Raw genomic sequence first — 19,968 nt, 5'->3', positions numbered from 1 at the left:
GATGCACAACCCAGATGTAGATGCTGAAGAGGACAGTGCTCGCCCTGCAGTTCACAAATACAACAACAACACTTCACTCAACCCCAAAATACAACACTTCACTCTACCCCAAAATACAACAGTTCACTCAACCCCAAAATACAACAGTTCACTCAACCCCAAAATACAACACTTCACTCAACCCCAAAATACAACACTTCACTCTACCCCAAAATACAACTACACCAGTATCGTGGGTAGTTCCAAGTTGATCCACCGTAGTTATACAAGCCGGGGGACCATTACTCAGTCCGGTGAATGATATTCTCAACATTCATTCATTCATTGTTTGGTGAAGGCATAATGCAAGTTGCACACATGGTTCTGCATGCATTCACGACCTGTGTCTGCATGTTGGGGGTGAGTGGACGCTGGTACCAGGCAAATATAATCTGTTGAACAAATCCACAAGGGGCAGTGATGAGGATTCGAACCTACGTCCGAGAGGATCCTAGACGCGCCTTAATAGGTTCGAATCCCCGTCACGTGTGGATTTGTTCATTTGATGCATCAGGCTGTTGTAATTGCTGTGTGTTCTGTTTCTGTTGTTTGTAAGTAAATATTGTCTGCATCTCTCACAATGCTTCTCTCAGTTTTAGAAACATTTTGGCATTGTCATTAAATAAGAGAAAAACACAGTTTGAATAGACAATCAAAGAACTTTGTATATAAAACACTAAATTAAAAAAAAACGCTTGAAAGCTAAATTGAAACCGTAATGAGAACCTCGAAACATTGCATTGTAAATAAAAAAAGCAAAACAAACCGTCTGTAAAAATATTAAAAAAATAAAAAAAGGACCGGAATTTGGATTAAAAAAATCAGTGATGAGAAAAAGTTTTATTACTTCGTGAATATATCAAAACTGATATGAACATTTCACTATCAGTCTCTTCTCTGCAACCTGCACATGACCCATCCATGTTTGCAACTGTGCAACCTCCACACTCCCCCCAGGACCCATCCATGTTTGCAACTGTGCAACCTCCACACTCCCCCCAGGACCCATCCATGTTTGTAACTGTGCAACCTCCACACTCCCCCCAGGACCCATCCATGTTTGTAACTGTGCAACCTCCACACTCCCCCCAGGACCCATCCATGTTTGCAACTGTGCAACCTCCACACTCCCCCCAGGACCCATCCATGTTTGCAACTGTGCAACCTCCACACTCCCCCCAGGACCCATCCATGTTTGCAACTATGCAACCTCCACACTCCCCCAGGACCCATCCATGTTTGCAACTGTGCAACCTCCACACTCCCCCCAGGACCCATCCATGTTTGCAACTGTGCAACCTCCACACTCCCCCCAGGACCCATCCATGTTTGCAACTGTGCAACCTCCACACTCCCCCCAGGACCCATCCATGTTTGCAACTGTGCAACCTCCACACTCCCCCCAGGACCCATCCATGTTTGCAACTGTGCAACCTCCACACTCCCCCCAGGACCCATCCATGTTTGCAACTGTGCAACCTCCTCACTCCCCCAGGACCCATCCATGTTTGCAACTGTGCAACCTCCACACTCCCCCCAGGACCCATCCATGTTTGCAACTGTGCAACCTCCTCACTCCCCCAGGACCCATCCATGTTTGCAACTGTGCAACCTCCACACTCCCCCCAGGACCCATCCATGTTTGCAACTGTGCAACCTCCACACTCCCCCCAGGACCCATCCACGTTTGCAACTGTGCAACCTCCACACTCCCCCAGGACCCATCCACGTTTGCAACTGTGCAACCTCCACACTCCCCCAGGACCCATCCACGTTTGCAACTGCGCAACCTCCACACTCCCCTCAGGACCCATCCATGTTTGCAACTGTGCAACCTCCACACTCCCCCCAGGACCCATCCACGTTTGCAACTGTGCAACCTCCACACTCCCCCCAGGACCCATCCATGTTTGCAACTGTGCAACCTCCACACTCCCCCAGGACCCATCCATGTTTGCAACTGTGCAACCTCCACACTCCCCCCAGGACCCATCCATGTTTGCAACTGTGCAACCTCCACACTCCCCCCAGGACCCATCCATGTTTGCAACTGTGCAACCTCCACACTCCCCCCAGGACCCATCCATGTTTGCAACTGTGCAACCTCCACACTCCCCCAGGACCCATCCATGTTTGCAACTGTGCAACCTCCACACTCCCCCCAGGACCCATCCATGTTTGCAACTGTGCAACCTCCACACTCCCCCCAGGACCCATCCATGTTTGCAACTGTGCAACCTCCACACTCCCCCCAGGACCCATCCATGTTTGCAACTGTGCAACCTCCACACTCCCCCCAGGACCCATCCATGTTTGCAACTGTGCAACCTCCACACTCCCCCCAGGACCCATCCATGTTTGCAACTGTGCAACCTCCACACTCCCCCCAGGACCCATCCATGTTTGCAACTGTGCAACCTCCACACTCCCCCCAGGACCCATCCATGTTTGCAACTGTGCAACCTCCACACTCCCCCCAGGACCCATCCATGTTTGCAACTGTGCAACCTCCACACTCCCCCCAGGACCCATCCATGTTTGCAACTGTGCAACCTCCACACTCCCCCCAGGACCCATCCATGTTTGCAACTGTGCAACCTCCACACTCCCCCCAGGACCCATCCATGTTTGCAACTGTGCAACCTCCACACTCCCCCCAGGACCCATCCATGTTTGCAACTGTGCAACCTCCACACTCCCCCCAGGACCCATCCATGTTTGCAACTGTGCAACCTCCACACTCCCCCCAGGACCCATCCATGTTTGCAACTGTGCAACCTCCACACTCCCCCCAGGACCCATCCATGTTTGCAACTGTGCAACCTCCACACTCCCCCCAGGACCCATCCATGTTTGCAACTGTGCAACCTCCACACTCCCCCCAGGACCCATCCATGTTTGCAACTGTGCAACCTCCACACTCCCCCCAGGACCCATCCATGTTTGCAACTGTGCAACCTCCACACTCCCCCCAGGACCCATCCATGTTTGCAACTGTGCAACCTCCACACTCCCCCCAGGACCCATCCATGTTTGCAACTGTGCAACCTCCACACTCCCCCCAGGACCCATCCATGTTTGCAACTGTGCAACCTCCACACTCCCCCCAGGACCCATCCATGTTTGCAACTGTGCAACCTCCACACTCCCCCCAGGACCCATCCATGTTTGCAACTGTGCAACCTCCACACTCCCCCCAGGACCCATCCATGTTTGCAACTGTGCAACCTCCACACTCCCCCCAGGACCCATCCATGTTTGCAACTGTGCAACCTCCACACTCCCCCCAGGACCCATCCATGTTTGCAACTGTGCAACCTCCACACTCCCCCCAGGACCCATCCATGTTTGCAACTGTGCAACCTCCACACTCCCCCCAGGACCCATCCATGTTTGCAACTGTGCAACCTCCACACTCCCCCCAGGACCCATCCATGTTTGCAACTGTGCAACCTCCACACTCCCCCCAGGACCCATCCATGTTTGCAACTGTGCAACCTCCACACTCCCCCCAGGACCCATCCATGTTTGCAACTGTGCAACCTCCACACTCCCCCCAGGACCCATCCATGTTTGCAACTGTGCAACCTCCACACTCCCCCCAGGACCCATCCATGTTTGCAACTGTGCAACCTCCACACTCCCCCAGGACCCATCCATGTTTGCAACTGTGCAACCTCCACACTCCCCCAGGACCCATCCATGTTTGCAACTGTGCAACCTCCTCACTTCGTTGATTTTCGATGCAATAATGATTTTCTCACTTACATCGTAATAACGTTACAAAACATTGAGGTCACGTTACCTGCTTGAAGAATGGATTAGAGGAAGCAGAATTACTCGCTAGTCGTAATGGCTTGGTGCTTTCCCCCTGATAATTCCTTTCCTCCCTTCCCTCCTTATGTCAGAAGGTCACAGAGGCCAACCACCTACCTAAGATGGTGGTTAGAAATACGAAACGAGTGGCGCAGTAAAAGAGGCCTAATGACCCAATTACTGCCGCTATGAAACCGGTGGGAGATTCTGTTAGATTTAAGTGGATTGGATTTCGAAGTGATGATTCCTTGAAGAGGTCACACTAGCCTCCCTCACTTCCCGAAGTTGATGAATGTATAGGCAGTCTTGGGAAAGTTATCTTGGTCTTTGATGAGTATATTTATAAACAAACATTAGTTATCACGGTCGTTCACAAGGTCTTTGATGAGTACTCGAAGTTTGGGTGAGAGGAAAAGGGCTTTTAAAGAGTGACTACATAGAACTTACAGAGCATAGATGATAACGGGGCTCAAACTGATAACCTGAACCTTATGTGAAGCGAAAGTCTTGATAAGGGTCCTGAATGGACTGAAATATCGTCATATTAGGGTCAAGGACGGACAGAAACGTTGTCGCTGTATATGAGGACAAGGAGCTGGGATATGAGGACAAGGAGCTGGGATATGAGGACAAGGAGCTGGGATATGAGGACAAGGAGCTGGGATATGAGGACAAGGAGCTGGGATACGAGGACAAGGAGCTGGGATATGAGGACAAGGAGCTGGGATATGAGGACAAGGAGCTGGGATAGGGGAAGTGAGTGAAGGAACTGTACCCATCCTCTTGGACCACTGAGTGAGTTGGACCTATAAGGAATTTTCAAATGAAATCTCCTGTCATGGATTTATGACCCCTGACAAGGTGAAATTTTCGAGGCGTTTTTGGACGACCATTTCAAATGTATAAGAATTTAATTACGTGTAAGTATATTTAGTAATATTTTTAGTATTATTAATACGTTTTTATTAATAGGTTTTGTATATACAAAAGTTAGTTGACCAATAACCAGTTTATTTACCCTTAATATGTACACCCGCGCTCTCAACTAATAGGTCGCGTTTTTAACGTTCTGGAAACCAACATTACAAGAGCAGCATACCATAAACAGTAACGCCCAGAGATACCACCGTTTTCTATGCATCGGACTCAACCGGTAAGGTTGATTCTTTGGGATTTATACGTTTCTAGTGAGGTTAGGATGAAGGGATTTAAATCCCCTTACAACCGGTTCATGAACCAGTTCACTAGTCAGACCATCAGCTATTCCCAATATAATGGAGCTTAATAACGCACGGAAGTAACAGCTCAACCACCCAATTAAACCTGATTGCAGAGGCTAATATCAGTAACTAAACTAGCACTAAGGGTTGTCGTAAGTCTTGGTGAATCACCAGATCATTTTCGTAAGTGTTTTTAAGCCTGATAGTTTCCGCCGGTCATGCTGAGGGGTCTTAAGAGGAGGGAGGAGGAGTGGAGGGACACACAGGAAGCACCCTATGACAGCTGACTAACTCCCAGGTACCTATTTACTGCTAGGTAACAGGGGCGTAGGGTGAAAGAAGAAACTCTGCCTGTCGTTTCTCGCCGGCGCCCGGGATCGAACCCGGGATCACGTGTCCAGCGAGCTGTCCGCTCAGCCACCGGCTCCCCAAGTGTAGTATGTATACTACACTGTCCACGTACTACACTGTGGGCAGTGGGACAATAGCAGTGACGGAACACAGCGCGTGTGTGGCTGCCCACGACAGTGACAACACCGTCAAAAGTAAAACAGTGACTCTCCCGGTCACAGTAGCAGAAAGTAGCATGTCGGTGACCCAAGACGAGCTACAGTGCTCATGGAACATTGCTAGTTACTGAATTCGTTGCCTGAACGACAGTGCGTTGTTGTAGCAGGAATGTCTTGTGTCGAATGGGACTGCATACTGCCTGCAGATGCCGTGTCACCTCTGTTGCCTTGTCACCTAAGGTGCAGCTGGGGTTAGACAAGTGTTTACAGTACGAGGAAGATGAGAGAAGAGATTACTGGCTGGAGAACTCGCCAGTGATCGGGGACAAGGATTGATGGGAGTGACAGAGAGCATTTCTGTATGTGTGTGTGTGTACTCACCTATATGTACTAACCTATATGTGCTTGCAGGATCGAGCATTGACTCTTGGATCCCGCCTTTCTAGCTATCGGTTGTTTACAGCAATGACTCCTGTCCCATTTCCCTATCATACCTAGTTTTAAAAGTATGAATAGTATTTGCTTCCACAACCTGTTCCCCAAGTGCATTCCATTTTTCTACTACTCTCACGCTAAAAGAAAACTTCCTAACATCTCTGTGACTCATCCGAGTTTCCAGTTTCCACCCATGTCCCCTCGTTCTGTTATTATTACGTGTGAACATTTCATCGATTTCCACTTTGTCAACTCCCCTGAGTATTTTATATGTCCCTATCATATCTCCTCTCTCCCTTCTTTTCTCTAGTGTCGTAAGGTTCAGTTCCTTCAGCCGCTCTTCATATCCCATCCCTCGTAGTTCTGGGACAAGCCTCGTCGCAAACCTCTGAACCTTCTCCAGTTTCTTTATGTGTTTCTTCCGGTGGGGGCTCCATGATGGCGCGGCATACTCTAAGACGGGTCTCACGTAGGCAGTGTAAAGCGCCCTAAAAGCTTCCTCATTTAGGTTTCTGAATGAAGTTCTAATTTTCGCCAGTGTAGAGTACGCTGCTGTCGTTATCCTATTTATATGTGCCTCGGGAGTTAGATTAGGTGTCACATCCACTCCCAGGTCTCTTTCTCGAATCGTTACAGGTAGGCTGTTCCCCTTCATTGTGTACTGTCCCTTTGGTCTCCTGTGTGTGTGTGTGTGTATGTGTGTGAACTCACCTAGTTATGCTTGCGGGGGTTGTAGACCTCTGCCTCTTTGCTCCCGCTTGTCAACTGTCGGCCGTTACTCTCCTAAGCCAATTCCCGGGTACGTCGATCTCTACCAGCACTGATATATTTAGCAGCTAACACACTGCACAGATCGACGGCGACTTACTTAGTCTTCTTCCAGGACCAAGTTGAGAATAGGTGGACTGCCCAAGGTAAACTGCCTACCTCGGTACAACTGCCGCCACACGTCACTTCTGTGGACATATAACGTCATCAATTAGACGGACGGTACACTGGGGACACCATGAGGTAACACTCATTCACCTAGGAGTTGACATGTTGCTCTGTAGCACAACAGATGGCGCTGATCTTGATACGCCAACCACCAGAGGTCATCCACAATGACCTCTCTGACTAAGGCAGGAAACAGTAGAAATTTGCCGATGGGTTGGCTAGTACTCGATGTTACGGTATCGTCACCCTCGTCGGAGTGTAGAGTGGCAATTTCAGCGCCATCTATGGGTCTGCACTCCAACCCCTGATATTGGACGCTATGTGGACAACGCCATCTATTGGTGGTGGCGTGGCAGCAATGAGTGGCTCCTGTTTCCAGTACTGGTTACTGGTCCTAAATGGCAGTAACAACTCACCTAGTTGTGCTTGCGAGGGTTGAGCTCTGCCTCTTTGGTCCCGCCTCTCAACTGTCAATCAACTGGTGTACAGGTTCCTGAGCCTACTGGGCTCTATCATATCTACACTTGAAACGGTGTATGGAGTCAGCCTCCACCACATCACTGGCTAAAGCATTCCATTTGTTAACTACTCTGACACTGAAAAAATTCTTTCGAACGTCTCTGTGTCTCATCTGAGTACTAAGTTTCCACCTGTGTCCCCTTGTTCGTGTCCCACCCGTGCTGAAGAGTTTGTCTTTGTCCACCCTGTCAATTCCCTTGAGAATTTTGTTGGTGATTATCAAGTCTCCCCTTACTCTTCTGTTTTCGAGGGATGTGAGGTCCAGTTCCCTTAGCCTTTCCTCGAGGCTCATACCTCTCAGTTCCGGGAACAGTCTGGTGGCATATCTCTGAATCTTCTCTAACTTTGTCTTGTGTTTAACTAGGTATGAACTCCTTACTTTTTGCTCGTGCCTGTTGCTAGAACTTTTGTAACAGCCTTTTGTGAGTTACTGTGTCAAAGGCTTTCTGACAGTCCAAGAAAATGCAGTCTGCCCACCCTTTTCTTTCTTGCCTAAGTTGTGTTGCTTGGTCATAGAATTCTATTAGGCCTGTGAGGCACGATTTACCATCTCTGAACCCATGTTGGTGGTGTGTCACAAAACTGTTTCCCTCCAGATGCTCTACGAGCCTTTTCCTCACGATCTTCTCCATCATCATGCATGACATACAAGTTAGGGAAACTGGCCTGTAGTTCAGTGCTTCTTGCCTATCACCCTTTTTGAATATTGGGACTACATTACCTGTCTTCCAGCTTTCTGGTAAGTCTCCCATTTCCAGTAACCTGTTATAAACCATAGAGAGTGGCACACTTAGTGCTTCTGCACCTTCTTTCAGTATCGAAGGTGAGATTCTGTCAGGCCCAACAGCCTTTGTCAAATTCAGCTCCAGCAGATTCCTTTTGACCTCATCACTGGTGAGGTCAAATTCCTCCAAGGTTGCTTGGTTAGCCTCCTCCTCATTTAGTGCAGGGGGTTCTCCTTGTTCAATTGTGAAGACCTCCTGGAATCTCTTGTTGAGTTCTTCACACACCTCCTTGCCATTCTCTGTGTATCTGTTCTCCTTTTTTCTCAGTTTCATCACTTGTTCCTTCACTGCTGATTTCCTCCTGATGTGGCTATGGAGCAGCTTTAGTTGGGTCTTGGCTTTACTCACTATGTCATTTTTATACTGTCTCTCTGCTTCCCTCCTTCTGAGGCAATGAGTTGACGTGAACATTAGCACATCTAGGCGAGCACTCACAACACACACACACCAGCACCCCACAACATTCAGGAATTATCATGGAGCGTGAGCCAGGCTTGACAAGGAGGAACGCGTCACTGTGGGGGGAAGACATTAAGAAGCGCTAAGCTGGGAATTACTGACCTGATCTTCTCCTTGCCGTTGACGACTTAAGAACAGAGGCTACAGGGAAGGTCACGAAGTCCACCAGTCTCTTGGGGAAGGGTTTTGCTAGTGAGTTGAGTTTGGGGTGTAACCAACAGGGGTTAGACCCTGTTAAATATATGAGAGAATTTTTATTCCTATTGATTCATATACTAGGCTCACGAAATAAATGAGTCTCTGAGAGCAGGCTTCAGATGAGCTGAGGAAGGATAACAGCTCTTGCTTGCAGTTTCACCAGGTTCCTTATATAATCGTTCCCCTGTGTGATAGTTTCAAAGTACATTCTCATGAAATAAATGAATCTCTAGGAGCAGGTTTCAGACGAGCTGAGGTAGGATAACAGCTCTTGCTTGCAGTTTCACTAGACACGTCACATAACAGCCCTTATGAACCCCCTAGTCTTAGTTAAACAAAAAATAGAGACAGACAGACAGACTACACTCTCACATCTAACACAATATAATATATCTCTGGCTATATGAAATAGATTAATACAAAAACAGAACAAAAAAAGTGAAATATAAACAAGTAAACAATTCATAAGACACAATATGAAACAAACAAACAAACATTAAGAAAAAACAATTCCAAACACCAGGGAATAAGAGACAGTTCCTTAGTAACCCAACAACAGGACAAGGTTTACCAGCCGCGGGACAACTGTACATTAACCACCGAACAAGCGAGCACTTTGCTCATCACTAACTGCTACTCAACAAATTATCAGGGATTCGAACCCGGGTCCCCGGGGAGAGGGTTAGAAAAAAGGGGGTTCTTGGGACAATTAGTTCTGCGAGCCATAGAGAGGCTTGTGTTAGAGAGAGAGAGAGAGATAGAGAGAGAGAGAGAGAGAGAGAGAGAGAGAGAGAGAGAGAGAGAGAGAGAGAGAGAGAGAGAGAGAGAGAGAGAGAGAGAGAGAGAGAGAGAGAGAATGTGTTAAGCTAGAATGTATACTAGAGCCATATGTATACTAGAGCCATATGCATACTAGAGTCATATGTATACTAGAGCCATATGTATACTAGAGCCATATGTATAATAGAGTCATATGTATACTAGAGCCATATGCATACTAGAGTCATATGTATACTAGAGCCATATGTATACTAGAGCCATACGTATACTAGAGTCAATATGTATACTAGAGTCATATGTATACTAGAGCCATATGTATACTACAGTCATATGTATACTAGAGCCATACGCATACTAGAGTCATATGTATACTAGAGCCATATGTATACTAGAGCCATATGTATAATAGAGTCATATGTATACTAGAGCCATATGCATACTAGAGTCATATGTATACTAGAGCCATATGTATACTAGAGCCATATGTATACTAGAGTCAATATGTATACTAGAGCCATATGTATACTAGAGCCATATGTATACTAGAGTCATATGTATACTAGAGTCATATGTATACTAGTCAATATGTATACTAGAGCCATATGTATACTAGAGCCATATGTATACTAGAGTCATATGTATACTAGAGTCATATGTATACTAGAGCCATATGCATACTAGAGTCATGTATACTAGAGTCATATGTACACTAGAGCCATATGCATACTAGAGTCACATGTATACTAGAGCCATATGCATACTAGAGTCATATGTATACTAGAGCCATATGTATACTAGAGCCATATGTATAATAGAGGCATATGTATACTAGAGCCATATGCATACTAGAGTCATATGTATACTAGAGCCATATGTATACTAGAGCCATATGTATACTAGAGTCAATATGTATACTAGAGCCATATGTATACTAGAGCCATATGTATACTAGAGTCATATGTATACTAGAGTCATACGTATACTAGAGTCAATATGTATACTAGAGCCATATGTATACTAGAGCCATATGTATACTAGAGCCATATGTATACTAGAGTCATATGTATACTAGAGTCATATGTATACTAGAGCTATATGCATACTAGAGTCATGTATACTAGAGTCATATGTACACTAGAGCCATATGCATACTAGAGTCACATGTATACTAGAGCCATATGCATACTAGAGTCATATGTATACTAGAGCCATATGTATACTAGAGCCATATGTATACTAGAGCCCTATGTATACTAGAGCCACATGTATACAAGAGTCAATATGTATACTAGAGCCATATGTATACTAGAGCCATATGTATACTAGAGCCATATGTATACTAGAGCCATATGTATACTAGAGCCACATGTATACTAGAGCCACATGCATACTAGAGTCATATGTATACTAGAGCCACATGCATACTAGAGCCATATGTATACTAGAGCCATATGCATACTAGAGCCACATGCATACTAGAGCCACATGTATACTAAAGCCACATGTATACTAGAGCCATATGTATACTAGAGCCACATGTATACTAGAGCCATATGTATACTAGAGCCATATGCATACTAGAGTCATATGTATACTAGAGCCACATGTATACTAGAGCCACATGTATACTAGAGCCATATGTATACTAGAGCCACATGTATACTAGAGCCACATGTATACTAGAACCACATGTATACTAGAACCACATGTATACTAGAGCCACATGTATACTAGAACCACATGTATACTAGAGCCACATGTATACTAGAACCATATGTATACTAGAGCCACATGTATACTAGAGCCATATGTATACTAGAACCACATGTATACTAGAGCCACATGTATACTAGAACCACATGTATACTAGAGCCACATGTATACTAGAACCATATGTATACTAGAGCCACATGTATACCAGAGCATGACTAGTATCAGCTGAGGTGATATCATCAATATCTTGACGATAAGGGAACATGTCCCTGTACAGGTACTTCCCTCCACACATGTCCTGACCAGGATAGGGTTGTTACCCGGTGGCGCGGTGGTAACACGTGGTTGGTCTGGGTTCGAGTCAGGGAGGGATTGTGTGGGCACCGAGTCTTAACTGCCCCCCCCCCCCAGCAGTAATAGTGTACCTGGTTGTTAACTGATTGACGGGTTGTGGTCCTGTAATCACCTGTGATGAGGAAACATTTTCGGTAAGTCAAGTACAGGAACCAGAAATAGAGGAAGATTTTGTAGTGAATATAATGCCAATACTGCTTGGTCTACAAAAAAAACTGTAGCCCTGATCGAGGACCGGGCCGCGGGGGAAGGTTGAGCCCCGAAATCATCGCAAGGTAACCGATGATTACCGCTGATGGCACACATAAACCTGATAACATCAGCAGCATATGAGACGCTGGTAAATAGAATAACATCTTTTAAATACCAGATCCACGGCTCCCTCAACATGGTGCCAATGAGCACCAAGCTCAGCTGCCTGGCCAGAGGGCAGCAGCTGCCTGGCCAGAGGGCAGCAGCTGCCTGGCCAGAGGGCAGCAGCTGCCTGGCCAGAGGGCAGCAGCTGCCTGGCCAGAGGGCAGCAGTTGCCTGGCCAGAGGGCAGCAGTTGCCTGGCCAGAGGGCAGCAGCTGCCTGGCCAGAGGGCAGCAGTTGCCTGGCCAGAGGGCAGCATGCTGCCTGGCCAGAGGGCAGCAGCTGCCTGGCCAGAGGGCAGCAGCTGCCTGGCCAGAAGGCAGCAGCTGCCTGGCCAGAGGGCAGCAGCTGCCTGGCCAGAGGGCAGCAGCTGCCTGGCCAGAGAGCAGCTGCTGCCTGGCCAGAGGGCAGCAGCTGCCTGGCCAGAGGGCAGCAGCTGCCTGGCCAGAGAGCAGCTGCTGCCTGGCCAGAGGGCAGCAGCTGCCTGGCCAGAGGGCAGCAGCTGCCTGGCCAGAGGGCAGCAGCTGCCTGGCCAGAAGGCAGCAGCTGCCTGGCCAGAGGGCAGCAGCTGCCTGGCCAGAGGGCAGCAGCTGCCTGGCCAGAGGGCAGCAGCTGCCTGGCCAGAGGGCAGCAGCTGCACCGCATGAAGCACATGTATGTCCCAAACCCAGAAGACCCCCACGAAGCAGTAAACACCAGTGACTACAAGATCCAGGAACCACCACAACAACCACTCTCCAAAAGTAAGTGATCAAAATGCACGTCCATGATCAGGCCTTCCCAAGACCTCAAATACTGAGTGGTCTGCCTGATGAGTGGCCCATCCCGGACCCGATTTATACCTAAAAAAAATCTATCTTCACTACATACACCTATCTTCATTACATTACATTTGGTTGGGTTAAACTCTAACAACCATTTGTTCGACCATTCCTACAGCTTGTCTAGGTCTTCTTGAAGCCTCAAACAGTCCTCTTCTGTTTTAATCCTTCTCATAATTTTAGCATCGTCCGCAAACAATGAGAGAAATGAATCGATACCCTCCGGGAGATCATTTACATATATCAGAAACAAGATAGAACCGAGTACAGAGCCCTGTGGGACTCCACTGGTGACTTCACGCTAATCGGAGGTCTCACCCCTCACCGTAACCCTCTGCTTCCTATTGCTTAGATACTCCCTTATCCACTGGAGCACCTTACCTGCTACACCTGCCTGTCTCTCCAGCTTATGTACCAGCCTCTTATGCGGTATTGTGTCAAAGGCTTTCCGACAATCCAAGAAAATGCAGTCCGCCCAGCCCTCTCTTTCTTGCTTAATCTTTGTCACCTGATCGTAGAATTCTATCAAGCCTGTAAGGCAAGATTTACCCTCCCTGAACCCATGTTGGCGATTTGTCACGAAATCCCTCCTCTCCAGATGTGTTACCAGGTGTGTGTGTGTGTGTGTGTGTGTGTGTGTGTGTGTGTGTGTGTGTGTGTGTGTGTGTGTGTGTGTGTGTGTGTGTGTGTGTGTGTGTGTGAAAAAAATCGTTGATTGACAGTTGAGAGGCGGGCCGAAAGAACAGAGCTCATTCCCTGCGAGCAAACAAAGTGAATACAATTAGGTGAGTACACACAGACACACACACATACTTTCACACACACACACACACACACGCACGCACACACACACACACACACAAACACACACACACACACACACACACTCACACACACACACACACACACACACACACACACACACACACACACACACACACACACACACACACACACACACACACACACACACACACACACACACACACACACACACACACACACACCACCCTTCATAATATGAAGTAAATCCCCTGCACAGTTTGCTGAGAATTAAACACACGCGCTGACTCTCTATGTGTGACTCCACAAGCTGGGCTTCATTGGTGTGCGCACGTGCGTGTGGGGCGAGCGGCGGCGCGCGTGCCATTTTGCGTGAGTGTGAGTGAGGGAGGGAGAGAGGGAGAGGGAATGAGAAGAAGGGAGGGAGAGAGGGAGAGGGAATGAGAAGGAGGGAGGGAGAGAGGGAGAGGGAATGAGAAGGAGGGAGGGAGAGAGGGAGAGGGAATGAGAAGGAGGGAGGAAGATAACAGAGAGTGTGTATGTTGTGTGAGAGTATTTAAGTTATGTTTGTGTCTGCAGGATCGAGCTCTCAGCTCTTGGACCCCGCCTTTCTAACTGTCTGTTGTCTAATGTATTAGTATTACTACTAATTGTATTACTATACTAATGTGCTGACTAATGTATTACTACTTGCTGAGCAGGTACATTAGGTGAAAGAAACTTTGCCCCTTTGTTGTGTCTGCCTCGGCCGGGAATCGAACCCGGGCCCTTAGGACTACGCCCTCCGGCGCTGCCCACTGGGCCACAAGGCGCTATGTGTGTTTATGTGAGTTGGGGAGTACACTTGGGTGCTCAATGTCCGCTTATGTTCCCTTGTTCGATGTTGTTTTTTAAATTCAGTTACTTAGAATAAAAAGTTGAAAGTCGCACGGGCTATAATGAGCCTGTAGTGGTATAGGATCGGGGCTGAAACTGCCTCGTTCGAGTACCAAGCTTGTTAAGTAGTTTGTCATTCCCCTGAGAACACTGTAAGTGGTACTCATGTCCCATCTAACTCCTCTGTCATCCAGCGACGTGAGTTTTAACTCCTAAAGCCTTTACTCGTAACTCATACCTCTTAGTTCTGGGACTAGTCTGGTGGCTAACCTCAAAACTTTCTATCATTTTGTCCTGTTTTTGACTAGATAAGTACACGATGCTGACGCGGGGTTGTTCTGACATGTAATATATAAGGTTCTGAAGATATTCTTACAAAGCGTAGTAAGAATTAACCTTTTAAAGGTAGTTCTCATGTTGGTCAACCTAGAATCATCTCAAGGCATGATAGTGTTGACTTACTTGCAAAGACAGCCTCTAGTAGATCATTAGTAGAAATTAATATGAGTGATTTATTAGCAGTCACAAACAGAATACATGAATGAATGTTTGATGAAAATCTTACTGACCCAAGAAATTCACAATGACCTGAATTCATTGGTCATTGAATTCCGCCTGTAGCATTAAACATTACGATGAATACTGTGAGAAGACTTTCATATATGGGAGTAATAGAGCAAGAACTCGGCAATGTGATGTTATAGTGGCCAGAATACGCCTGGGATATAGACGTATCTGGCAGCTCTCTCAACACTCAAATGTTGAATACACCATGTTCCAACTTTGTGAAAGTGTAGAATACACCATGTTCCAACTTTGTGAAAGTGTTGAATACACCATGTTCCAACTTTGTGAAAGTGTAGAATACACCATCTTGAGGTTATCTTGAGATGATTTCGGGGCTTTAGTGTCCCCGCGGCCCGGTCCTCGACCAGGCCTCCACCCCCAGGAAGCAGCCCGTGACAGCTGACTAACACCCAGGTACCTATTTACTGCTAGGTAACAGGGGCATTCAGGGTGAAAGAAAGTTTGCCCATTTGTTTCTGCCTCGTGCGGGAATCGAACCCGCGCCACAGAATTACGAGTCCTGCGCGCTATCCACCAGGCTACGAGGCCCCTGTAAACCATGTGTCAACTTTGTGAAAGTGTACAATACACCAGGTGTCAACTTTGTGAAAGTGTAGAATACACAATGTGTCAACTTTGTGAAAGTGTCCAATACACCATGTGTCAACTTTGTGAAAGTGTCCAATACACCATGTGTCAACTTTGTGAAAGTGTCCAATACACAATGTGTCAACTTTGTGAAAGTGTCCAATACACAATGTGTCAACTTTGTGAAAGAGAAAACAAGGACTCCCTTGAACATTATATTGTAGAATGTCCCATACTGACTGACTTTCACACTCCTGGGCTGAGGTATGCGGTATCTGAATACTGCCACACTTGATGATATACTGGACGTGTTCCCAAGGTTAACTATGTACAGCAACAGTTATACAATATATGTGATGTAAATAGGGGAGCCGGTCGGCCGAGCGGACAGCACGCTGGACTTGTGATCCTGTGGTCCTGGGTTCGATCCCAGACGCCGGCAAGAAACAATGGGCAGAGTTTCTTTCACCCTATGCCCCTGTTACCTAGCAGTAAAATAGGTATCTGGATGTTAGTCAGCTGTCACGGGCTGCTTCCTGGGGGTGGAGGCCTGGTCAAGGACCGGGCCGCGGGGACACTAAAGCCCCGAAATCATCTCAAGATAACCTCAAGATAACTGTAATTGAGCTTGTGAAAGCATCTTAATCACTCTCAGTGGTTAAGTGCTTTTTAACACACTAGATTCTTTAGCAGTTATCTTATCATGTCAAAGTATAGGAGAGACGTAAACATATATATATGTGTGTATATGTAGGGTATATATAATGTGACCAGAATTGCATTTCACCTTTTTAAACGCACATTAATAATATTATATAAAAAAAACATACCTCAGACACTGTTTATATTGGACAGACGTCAATTTCTTTATTTATGTATGTAGGTTAGATTAGCATTTTGAAAGCACTACAATCACCTTCTGTTGTTGATTGTTTAATAAATCACTGAACTATATGTTTAACAGATCTCTAACTCTGTCTAGAAGAAAATGTATATATGTTGGTTAGCATTGTAAATATCTGGCCACGTCTGTGGTAGAAAATAATTAAATGGTACTGATGAAATCCGTTTGATTTCAGGAGGGCAGTTCCGTGTGACATCAACCACCAGGGGCCAGATTCACGAAGCAGTTACGCGAGCACTTACGAACCTGTACATCTTTTCTCAATCTGTAGCGGCTTTGTTTACAATTATTAAACAGTTAATGAGCTCCGAAGCACCAGGAAGCTGTTTATAACAATAACAACAGTTGATTGGCAAGTTTTCATGCTTATAAATTGTTTACTAATTGTAACCAAAGCCGTCAAAGATTAGGGAAAGATGTACCCGTTCGTAAGTACTTGAGTAACTGCTTCGTGAATCTAGCCCCAGGTTGACCAGACCACACACTAGAAATTGAAGGGACGACGACGTTTCGGTCCGTCCTGGACCAATTTCTAGTGTGTGGTCTGGTCAACATACTTCAGCCACGTTATTGTGACTCATCGCCTGCATAGCCCCAGGTCTCTCTTAACGATTATTTAAGAATTTCATCTCTTAATATGTGTTTTGTGTGCGGTGTTTCTTGCTGTCTCTTGCTGTCTCCTTCTGTCTTAAACCTCATAATTGTTGCATCAGCAACAATCATTGAGAGGAATGAGTCTCTTCCCTTTGGAAGATCATTTACATTTTGGAGCGCCATTTTCATACGCCAAATGAAGAGGATCAGATGTTGACCAGACCACACACTAGAAGGTGAAGGGACGACGACGTTTCGGTCCGTCTTGGACCATTCTCAAATCGACCTGAGAATGGTCCAGGACGGACCGAAACATCGTCATCCTTTCACCTTCTAGTGTGTGGTCTGGTCAAGGAACGAAAGTAAACATCACATTACATTTACTTTTGAGATGTTGCCGAAGGAGTCACAATAATTGCTCATCAGACGATGAGGAGACGATGATGTTTCGGTCCGTCCGGGACTGTTATCATGTCTATTCTTCACCGTCTGGCGTGTGGGCTGCTCATCACTCTTCAGATAACATTTAACAAGACAGAAGCAGAGGCCAACATTCCAAATGAACAGTGAAGGAGACTGCATTAACCTCTCGCACTATGAGCTTAACATCGGCATTTAAAAACACGAACAAAACCTTTATATGGAAGAGATTTGTATAATTTCTAGATGACTATAATTTAATAACAGAATCAACGTTGGTTTCGTAATAAAATAAAATTCTGACTAACGAATCTATTATAACTATTATACTACAAACTTCCTTAAAAAAAATGTCAGACTGAATTCAATTAAGGAGTGCCTCAGGGATCAGCACTCAGCCCTCCCCTCTTCATAATACATGGTGATAGTGGCCTTGGAAACTGGATTAACCTGAAAAACATGAAACATTTATAGATGAAATAATAGGGGAAAACGTATGCTGCATTTGAAGCGGATTGTTTAAGCTTCCAAGAGGAACTAGATTAGAGTGGAATCTAGTTCCACAGATGTCTCTGTGGAACTAGATTCCACAGAGACATTGAGGAGGAAACTATTATCAAGAAACTAATCTTGAAGGGTGTTATGAATGGTTCAGAGAGTCCTCATCATTCTGACAGTTCCTGCGACGGCGCTGGAACCAATCATATTAGCGTTTGCCTTTCAATTGGAGACTTTCGGCGCCGTGGAGAGGTGGGAGGGGGGGACCTGCTGCATGGGTAACAGCTTCTCCCACGTATCACCCTACCCTTGGTTTGCGCCCTGGAGAGGTCACTCTAGACCAGAGCGCTACTCCATAGTCTCCTGAGACTGAGGGATGCTACTATGAGACAGTTCTCAACTCTCCTTCTTTGAGCTTCAATTAGTTAAACCTCCATAGATGGTCTGTAGTGCTGTTGACTCTTTCTCATGGTCAATACCTGATCAACCAGGCTGTGATTCATAAGTCAGGCTGCGAGCAGCCGAGTCCAACAGCCTGCTTGACCAGACGACCAACCAGGAGGCCTAGAAGACCGGGCCGCGGGGCCCTTGATCCCCGGAAGCTTCACAAGTCCCCCATTTACTGAGGTCTGCCTTGACCTTCCTTGAAACTTATGAATCACCTTATATCACCTAACACCCTCCCCTCCCCCTCTCGCCACATGACTGACCACATACAATAATTGCAACATACATTACCTTGCAACATGGTTCACCTCGCACCTTGAAGCACCTTGCAACTGGACTACCAAATAAGCCCCCTTGCAGCATTTAACCATTTTTACAACATTGATCAACTTACCACACGAACTCCTCTTGCAACATTAACTACTTTGCAGAATGAACCACACTGCAGCTTGTCCCACCTTACCATATAAACCCAATTGTACCATGGACGGTCTTGCTACACGTGTCACCTGGCCACAAGAATCCCTTGAAACATTATCCACCCCCAGTAACATTATCCACCTCCAGTAACATTATCCATCCCCAGTAACATTATCCACCCCCAGTAACATTATCCACCTCCAGTAACATTATCCACCCCCAGTAACATTGTCCACCCCCAGTAACATTATCCACCCCCAGTAACATTATCCACCCCCAGTAACATTATCCACCTCCAGTAACATTATCCACCCCCAGTAACATTATCCACCCCCAGTAACATTATCCACCCCTGCACAATTAGCCACATTCCAACATGAACACCATTGAACTTTAACCACCTTGCAATATGAACTCATCCACCTCGCAACGTGAACATCATCCAACATTATCCACATTGCTTGGTAAGCATCATACAACATTAACCACCTTGCAACAGGAACCCCAGGCAACATTTGCCAAATAATTATCCTTGGCTTGTGAACTATCCTGTAACTAAACACCGCTTGAAAGCACATTAATAGATCAAAGTGTCCCTTACAAGTATCGTTCTATACTCCGCCTGATTCTTAACTCTCCTCAAAACACTTAAACCAAAAATGGAATTTTATATAATTTTATATAATTATATATTATATGGAATTTTAATATATATATTATTTTATATATTAAAGAAAATAATATTCCCCCCCCCCCCGGGGAGCCGGTCGGCCGAGCGGACAGCACGCTGGACTTGTGATCATGTGGTCCCGGGTTCGATCCCGAGCGCCGGCGAGAAACAATGGGCAGAGTTTCTTTCACCCTATGCCCCTGTTACCTAGCAGTAAAATAGGTACCTGGGTGTTAGTCAGCTGTCACGGGCTGCTTCCTGGGG

At 46.3% G+C, this 19,968-nt stretch overlaps 1 protein-coding gene across 1 annotated transcript; it reads left to right on the top strand.

Annotated features, from left to right (window-relative positions):
- The first annotated feature begins 1,274 nt into the window (after window positions 1-1,274).
- On the top strand, window positions 1,275-3,776 carry LOC138364317 (uncharacterized). The gene has a single exon (XM_069323918.1). The coding sequence runs from the start codon at window positions 1,275-1,277 to the stop codon at window positions 3,774-3,776; it is 2,502 nt and encodes an 833-aa protein (XP_069180019.1).
- The last annotated feature ends 16,192 nt before the right edge of the window (window positions 3,777-19,968 follow it).

This window comes from Procambarus clarkii, chromosome 13, assembly GCF_040958095.1.
Source record: "Procambarus clarkii isolate CNS0578487 chromosome 13, FALCON_Pclarkii_2.0, whole genome shotgun sequence".
NCBI lineage: Eukaryota > Metazoa > Arthropoda > Malacostraca > Decapoda > Cambaridae > Procambarus > Procambarus clarkii.
The sequence above is the reverse complement of the archived record's forward strand: the minus strand, read 5'-3'. Positions and strand labels throughout refer to the sequence as shown.

Bases quoted from the DNA above. Each gene is read 5' to 3' on its own strand.
- LOC138364317 (XM_069323918.1), top strand. From the start codon at position 1,275: ATGTTTGCAACTGTGCAACCTCCACACTCCCCCCAGGACCCATCCATG.